This window comes from Fukomys damarensis, unplaced genomic scaffold (genome assembly GCF_012274545.1).
Source record: "Fukomys damarensis isolate Sample0158 unplaced genomic scaffold, DMR_v1.0_HiC HiC_scaffold_12, whole genome shotgun sequence".
NCBI classification, from domain to species: domain Eukaryota; kingdom Metazoa; phylum Chordata; class Mammalia; order Rodentia; family Bathyergidae; genus Fukomys; species Fukomys damarensis.
This window is the reverse complement of record NW_022900924.1, coordinates 27,030,600-27,038,484: the sequence shown is the minus strand read 5'-3', so window position 1 is coordinate 27,038,484 and position 7,885 is coordinate 27,030,600. Positions and strand designations below refer to the sequence as shown.

The 7,885-nt window shown below is 45.5% G+C and overlaps 2 protein-coding genes across 6 annotated transcripts in view; both read left to right on the top strand.

Annotated features, from left to right (window-relative positions):
* Positions 1–3,692: 3,692 nt before the first annotated feature.
* On the top strand, positions 3,693–5,682 carry LOC117285748. The gene is made up of 3 exons (XM_033762691.1): positions 3,693–3,834; positions 4,461–4,882; positions 5,324–5,682. The coding sequence occupies exons 1-3, from the start codon at positions 3,693–3,695 to the stop codon at positions 5,672–5,674; spliced, it is 915 nt and encodes a 304-aa protein (XP_033618582.1). The 3' UTR covers positions 5,675–5,682.
* The window catches only part of Slitrk3 (SLIT and NTRK like family member 3), an 11,888-nt gene continuing 7,993 nt past the window's right edge, over positions 3,991–7,885 (top strand). The window contains exon 1 of one of the 5 annotated variants that reach the window (XM_010604189.2): positions 3,991–4,284. Coding sequence is in view for 1 of the 5 variants with exons in the window: in XM_033762510.1 (XP_033618401.1) it covers positions 6,872–6,874 (3 nt within the window). In the remaining 4 variants the exon portion in view is untranslated. Of the gene's footprint in view, positions 4,285–5,564; positions 5,643–5,695; positions 5,757–6,515; positions 6,567–6,856; positions 6,875–7,885 lie in introns of those variants that run through there. The other 4 variants (XM_010604190.3, XM_033762511.1, XM_010604192.2 and 1 more) reach the window with 4 other exon arrangements.

Genomic DNA, 7,885 nt, shown 5'->3' with positions numbered 1-7,885 from the left:
GAATAAGTAGAAAATGCCTTCTCTTAGATTTTTAAAGACAAATTAATGAAAAGCAAAGATTTTGTTTGAAAGTATTTACCATCAGTTAAATTGTCAGAGTAAAATGGAGCACCCTGAGGTGCAGTAAGCACCATAAGAGAGGTTAGGGTACTAAGTACTTGTCAGAAGAGAATGAAGAGATCCCACTATCACATAATTATTGGCTCAGTCAAGTAACTTTTCAAGGCCTTATTAAAGTAGAGATTCTGTGGTTCTACAGAATTAGTACCATTCTCATCTCTCATAATATTGTAAAGATGTATTTATTTTAAAATAAAAACTTCCTTTGTCACTGTACCTCAAATCTTTTACATAATTTCTTGCCATATTACACCTACTTATTTCCTGATGCATGAATCAACAATTAACATGCTTCAACCAGTGCCTTTGATTTATTTCTCCTCTCTTGTCCTTTTTTTGTTTGTTTGTTTTTTTGTACCAGGGAACAAGAGCAAGGCGAGTGGAAGAACCACTGCTCCTCGGCCCTTCATCTTGTCATTTGAAGAAAATTTTCTCTTCTTTGTAATTTTAATCTTAACATATACAATTTCTGAATGCCAAATAATTGTGGTAAGTCACTTTAAAAAAAAAAACATAATGACTTAATCCAGCCTACAAGTAAAAATTGAGAAACTTTTTACTAATAAATTCTATCTTAATTCAATTACCCTTTGAGATGAAAGCTCCTGTGTACCTCAAAAATAAGCTGAGGTTTCATTTAGTGAATGTCTATAAAATACTCTGTAACGTTTTAGTGAAACAGTATATGGAAGGCAAGTATCCAGGTGAGTATCTTATAACTCCTTCCCCATATTTGTAGCATGTTACTTAAAATGATAATACAACTATCACCCAAAATTCTATGCTGATTCAATAAAGTTAATACAGTGCTTTTGAGGAAAAATATTATTAATTGTTTTATAATTTTTCTACATGATAGACTATTTCAAAAGTGTTTCATCTAAGCTGGTTGTGGTAGCAAATGTTTGTAATCCCAGCATTCTGGGAGACTGACACAGGGGGATCAAGATTTCCAGCCTTAGTCTGGGCAATACAGTGATTTAGTGAGATCCTCAAAATAAAAATAAAATCAAGGGCTGGGGATGTAGTTTAGTTCAAAATCTTAGGTTCAACCCCCGTGATGGAAAAAAAAATTCACCATTGAAGGTACAAGACCTATATAAGCAAATATTTCTGTAATTACACAGCCCTCAGAACAAATTATTCAATTCTCTGAATTATTTCCTTAAATATTAACAGTCTCCAAACAGAAAATTGGAAATATGTTTTTCATATTTTATTCACTTAATTTGTTAGGTTGTGTTTCCATTTCCAAAATTAATATGACTATATTCTCACTTGTTTCAGTAATATTATACAAAAGTTAATCAATTGAGGATGCAGTTATCTTTGGCTGCTACTCCAGTATCTAATTTCTTGGTCTAAAAATTACTTAGGTTGGAAAAAGAAAAGAATGACACAGACAATGAATATATATAAGCTACTTAAAAACAGATAAATACAGTATGTAGAATACTTAGATATGTTGCACATACTGATATACTGATTGATGACCTCATTTAGAGTTTGAAACTTCCTGGGGTGACTATTCAACTTTAAAACAAATAGTTCTCTAGTTTTACTTCATTTTGTATAAAACATTTCAACAGACTTATTTATTTTATAGAAAAAGTCAGAGTGGTATATATATATATATGGTAGACAAGGAAAACATGAAAATTGCATTTATTTTAATACTATTGCTCCACCCTGGAAAAAGACAGAACAGCTAAAAGGAAACTATTTGAAACATTATAATATCTTTGTAACTTAAATGCCAATCAGTAATATAGATCATTTCTTTGCTAAATTGAAAGTTATATTGTATGTTATTTTATACTTTCTATCATATATTATGTATCATCAATAAGAACATTTGTTTAAATGAATGTTCTTCTTTTTGACCTTGTGAGCAGTATTTGATTAAATAAAACTATAAACATATAAATAAACAGCTTTGCAGAGAACACTAAAAAATCACAACCTAGAATAAAAGATCCATCAAAATCACTTACTCCACGATATATTGTTTGTTTAAAATGTTTGTGTTTGAAGTACCCATTTTCAACCTTAAAATCGCATTCTAGTTATACAATCTTCCCTGGCTTTCCAATACCCTCAAGTATCATACCAGAGTTCCAGAATTTGCTCATCAACAAATAACCTTGAGAAAAAAATGAAGTGAAAACAGTTCCAAAAAGTGCAAAATATTCAACTATTCTGGGGTGGTGTTGCCTGATTTATTTCAGGGTTACTGTAACCCTCTCAAACCTTGAGGCTAAAGGGGCAATTGTGTGACTTCACACTTGCCCACACAGAATAGGGTGTACCCATGAAGGAGTTGCCTAAAATTGAGCAATCACCTGAAAAGGCCAGAAACATGTCTGTGACTCATCAGCCTACTGGTACTGATTGTTTTGTTTTTCTAAATCTGACCAATTTGTTATGAGGATAAGCTCTCTTGATACCCTTTATTGCACATAACTTCTAAACCCTGTTTTGGAGATCTAGTGAGTGAAACACTATGATAAACATTCTCTCCACATCTGTGTCTTCTCATATGTAAAGTACACACTGAAAATATTATTCACCTAGAAAATACCGAAGAAAGGGTTGGAATTCATGCCAGTTGAGCTGAAGTACTTCTTTTTAAAATCATAGATTTTGATATCACGATGCCTTTATCACTGTCTAGGTCCCTGTAGATAATTTAGCAATCTTAATGATCCTAAAGAACTTTGAATGTTTTGAAGAACGAATTGAAACATTTTAAGTATGCTGTTCTAAATCCATATTGCATGCCTATAACCAACAAGTTGCCGTACTGAATTTCCTGTGTGTGTGTGTGTGTGTGTGTGTGTATGTGTGTGCATATTTCAAAAAAGTCCACAGGCCCTGCTTCTCTCCATGACAATCTCTACCCTCTTTTAATGAGGGTAATATGAAGAGTAGACTATAATATATGTGCATAATACAGACTAGTGGCATAAAGTATCTAGAAAACAGAACAATAAAGGAAAAAAGGTCCTATCTCGTGGTCTGTTTCTCACAGGTTATGTATAAATTAAAAGAGAATTGTTTCCTTGCAAGAAGTGAGGTAGAGTTCCTTTGAAAGCTTTTAAAAATAGAGTCCATCTCATTTAAATTTGCAATTGTATATACATACGCAACTTTATTTGTCTTGGACAATTTAGTGCATTCGCTTAGGGAAGGAACGAGAGATACAGAGCTGCTCTCCCCCAGACGACAGACATCCTGTTCAGTTTGGGAGTTAGAAGAACATTGCCTTTTCTCCAGCACAGTTGCTGATGAAAGGGATCTGTTAAAAAGAACTGCGTTGGTTTACACTGCAGATTGAACAGAGCATTAAATGACTGCATTAATACGACTGCAGTGGAGGGTATTGGTCCCCTCCATAATGTAACAGTACTTGCACATAGGTGCAATAATTGCTCCTATGTCCTTATTTAATTTGTCACAAGAAGTGGTAACTAACATCTCTCCAGTAAATGCCCCACCTCCTCTGATGGTAGTTTACCCCCTCCGCAAGTGTAAATAGATGAGGGAATGTGTATACTTTCAAACTGTCACCCATGCCTCCCGAAGGTTGGGATTACTGCACATCGCTTGGAATGGCTCCCCGAGGGCTGAGCGGTATCGCCCACCGATACAGCTCAGAGCATCCTAATTTGATCGCATCCTCCTCCCCTCCTCCACCCCTGCCAGCGTGGGGCTGTAATTTTCCAAACAACCACGTCTCATTTGCAAAAGTTAAAATCAATCCACATCAACAGAATGCTGACTTCCTGACAGGGCTTCTCTTTGTAGAGCTGCCAGATTGTGACTGATAAAGGAGAGAGAGAGAGAGAGAGAGAGAGAGAGAGAGAGAGAGAGAGAGAGAGGGATCGCTTGCTTCCTGCTCCCTAAGCAGGGATTTGCCTGCGTTGCGCGGCGCGAGGACTGCGGCTGCTGATTTACACAGTTGGCGCGGAGGAGGGGCCGGGGTGCGGGGGGCCGAGCTGGCTGAGGCTCCGGTATGGGCTGATCTGGGGGCTCCCGAGCGCCGCTCCCTCGGTGCGCGATTTGGGGGCGGCTGATGGATTTGCATTCGGGTTCCAGCCTCGCGTTTTCCTATATTGCTTCCTAATACCCGACCTGGCGCTCCCGGTTTAGGAGCACACGTTGGTAAGTAGCGTGTAATCCGATTTTAGTTATTTCCTAGGCCATGGAAGTGGCACTTTTAAAGCAGGTCAGTCTTAAAAGATGCCTTGGCCGCCGCCGCCGCGAGCGTCTCCTTGGCCTGGAAGCTTCGGCGGTCTCCGCCTGTGCCCACCGCCCCTCCTGCTCCTGCTAGAAGTGAGGGACTCGACCGATCGCCTCACCTTCCTGCTGTGCCCGAGATTTCCCCAGCCCCGAGGACCCGGTGTGCGCAGCCATACTGTGCATCCGGGCCCCCGCCCTCCCTCTGGCCAACGCTGGGATCGGAGTCCAGTCGCCCCCTTCCAGCCTCCACTCCGCCTCTCCCCACCCCTTCTCTCGCGTCTGCGCTCCGCCACCCCCACTCCCACCCAGGCAAAGGGCAAAGAGCAAAGACGCTCGGGAGAAGCGAGGGCCACTTCCATCTCCTCGGACCGGAGGAGGCCGTGGGCGGGGGCTGCTCTGCGAGCGACTCTCTTTGGGGAAGAGCGCAGCGCCAGAGCGCGATCCCGGGAACCAGCCCGGAACCGCGAAGCTCGCGACCGAGCCGAGAACGCCGAGGGTTTCAGTCGAACGATCCCCAGTCCTGGGACGATCCCGGAGCCTGCCTGCCAGCGAGGGCGTACACCTTCCTGGTGCCCGAGATTTCCCCAGCCCCGAGGACCCGGTGTGCGCAGCCATACTGTGCATCCGGGCCCCCGCCCTCCCTCTGGCCAACGCTGGGATCGGAGTCCAGTCGCCCCCTTCCAGCCTCCACTCCGCCTCTCCCCACCCCTTCTCTCGCGTCTGCGCTCCGCCACCCCCACTCCCACCCAGGCAAAGGGCAAAGAGCAAAGACGCTCGGGAGAAGCGAGGGCCACTTCCATCTCCTCGGACCGGAGGAGGCCGTGGGCGGGGGCTGCTCTGCGAGCGACTCTCTTTGGGGAAGAGCGCAGCGCCAGAGCGCGATCCCGGGAACCAGCCCGGAACCGCGAAGCTCGCGACCGAGCCGAGAACGCCGAGGGTTTCAGTCGAACGATCCCCAGTCCTGGGACGATCCCGGAGCCTGCCTGCCAGCGAGGGCGTCTGGAGCTGTGATTCCCGAGCCACAGTCCCCGAATCGCCACGAGAGGTGCGCGCCCGCCTCTGGCTTTGGTATACAACGACCATCTTCCTGCAAGTCTCCAAGGTGGAAATACTTAAGGATTACAAGCGAGATTTGGTAGCCCTTCTGAAAGTTGGTAACCGGAAGAGAAGATACAAGGCTACAGGATGGAGGATGCAACTGAACCTCTCAGAGTTTGCCCCTCCCGCTGGGCAGCGCCTCGCTGCAAGCCTCGGCGATCCTGAGCGCTCCGCACTGATAGGTACTCCCGCCGTCCTTTCCCGCTTTGCCTAATTGAAATCAGTATTTCTCGCGTGTAGGATGCGCACCGTAGAGCGCACAGACTCTGGCCTCGGTGTCTTCTATACGTTCACAGGTGCTAGGGGTTGGTTGCATCTTTACAGGATCAGTTAGCTCTAAGGACGGTGGAAGGAGGGGTGCTGGAGACCAACAGACGCGCGGACCCCTTCTCAGGGAGGACGTGGGGACTCCCAGCAAATAGGCCAGGTGGTGGAGCGGAGGACCCCTCCCCCAGAGGACCGCTCTGTTGTATCGGAAGAGATCGGAGGAAACCGGCTCAAGCTCTAAACACGTTTTCCTTGCTAAACGCACCGATTGTGTCCTTTGCTTGTCGACAGCAGATTAGAAATGATCTTTAGGAGGCTCAAAGCTCTTCAGAAAATGAATGATGCAGCATTTTAATTATTTGTTTTAGGGGAGATTGTTTTGCTTCCATATTGGGATATTTAATATTAGTTCGGGAGAGATTAGGGAGCGTCAATACCCTGCAGTGAGGAGGGGGTGGGAAGGGGGCATTCTGGGGAGAAAGGGCTTCTTGTCCTCTCTTTGGACACACGGTGCTGGCGCTCTCAGCCAGACGCAGAAGAAACTGGGGCTCAGGGCCCTCCATCCCCTAACTTTTGGAGTCCTTCCGAAATCCTCTGAATGTGCTATCCTGAGAAAAGGAAAGGAAACTGGTGACACAGCCTTTAGGACGTGGTCGATGGCCAGAATTTAGGGAGTGGTAGTCCAAGCCAGAACAGAGACTTGATTTCAGAGGGAACCATTTCCTGACACTGGGAGGCTCAGGGAGGTCCCCGGGTTACCTTGATTCCATCCAAGCCTGGATTCGCAAACGCCCTGTGAAGCCCTCGCTGCATCTGCACGTCGTCGTCGGGCACTGAAGGTGCTGGGGTGGGAGTGAAGAGGCAGCTGTGTGCCGTGCGTGCGTGTGTGTGTGTGTGTGTGTGTGTGTGTGTGTGTGCGTGTGCGCGTGTGTGGGGGTGTGTGGAATTCTTCTGGTTCTGCGCTCAGGGGCCTGGTACGGACTTGCTTCTGAGCTGAGACCTATTTGTCAACAGAGTGGGTCCGGACCCTTGAGGGTGGGAACCTTAGAGAATCCTGCCAGCTGCTTGCACAGTCCCTGATCACTGCGTTCAGTCTTGGCTACTGCGCAGCAGTGGACACACGTGCGGTGGTTCTATCTGTAAAATGGTCTGTGAACCTGCTATGAATGACTTTTTAAAAATGTTTGCTTGAGTTGTTTGACATGTATTTTAGGCTGGTAAGAAATGTACACATAAGCCTTGCTTTTCCTTAACATTTGGTTTCATAAAAAGCGCTCTAAGGGGAAGCCAGCTCCATTTAACTAACTTTGAGCCCTTAGGCAACCGAGGCTGAGTTTGCTCCTCAGACCCGGAAGTCTCTCTCTTCCAGTACTGTGCGTTAGAGTCAGGATTGCTGTGTGTGCTGGTGAGTGGGAAGGACCTGTCTCCCACACCAGTTCCAGCTCCCTCCGCTCTGGCTCGCCGGTTTTGCCACTAGGCTGCATCGCCTCCCAGCAGGTACCATGGTAGGGCTGCCAGCTGAGCCTTAAAAAAACTCCCTTTAGAGGATTCTTGGGAACCGCTCCTGGGAACTTCACTTGGGAACCTATACTGAAACACCTTTCAATCACTCCTAACTCAAAGAACAAAGAACAACAACAACAAAAAGGAAAAATAAGAAGAAATAAAAAAGAAAGGAAAAGAAGTCTTGAAATCCTGCCCACTATTCCTAAGAGGCTTTTCCAAGTGGAAGAAGGTGAAATGTACTCAAGCTGGTACTCAAGTGTTCCGTCTCTCCTCCCACAGCATTGGCTTGTCCGTTTTGTTTGTTTGTTTGTGTATTTGTTTTTCAAGGGTGGAAGAAAATCACAATTTTTGAATTCAGGGGAAATCAAAGGCATTGAGCTGCAGTCCAACAGAAGGATTCCTGGTGCAGAGGGATCTAAGCAAAATACAGGAGAAACTCTGTCCAAGTCGCTCAGGAAGCCTGAGCTCTTATTTGGGACACCTAAGCAGATCTGGCTTTTCCTCTTTGGGGACCTGAATTCTCCCTCGTTTCAGTTTTTCAGCGACTGTCTGTGCTGTGGAAGGGCAATTCCGAAGGATAGTTTTCACTTTCCAGAAAAGCCAGCACCACAGAGAGCAGCTTTGGAAACTAGACTCACGGGGGGGGGGGGGG

Bases quoted from the DNA above. Each gene is read 5' to 3' on its own strand.
- LOC117285748 (XM_033762691.1), top strand. From the start codon at position 3,693: ATGCCTCCCGAAGGTTGGGATTACTGCACATCGCTTGGAATGGCTCCC. The intron at 3,835-4,460 runs GTAATTTTCCAA...GCTAGAAGTGAG, and splicing joins ACCCCTGCCAGCGTGGGGCT to GGACTCGACCGATCGCCTCA. The intron at 4,883-5,323 runs CTGGGACGATCC...CGATCCCCAGTC, and splicing joins CAGTCGAACGATCCCCAGTC to CTGGGACGATCCCGGAGCCT.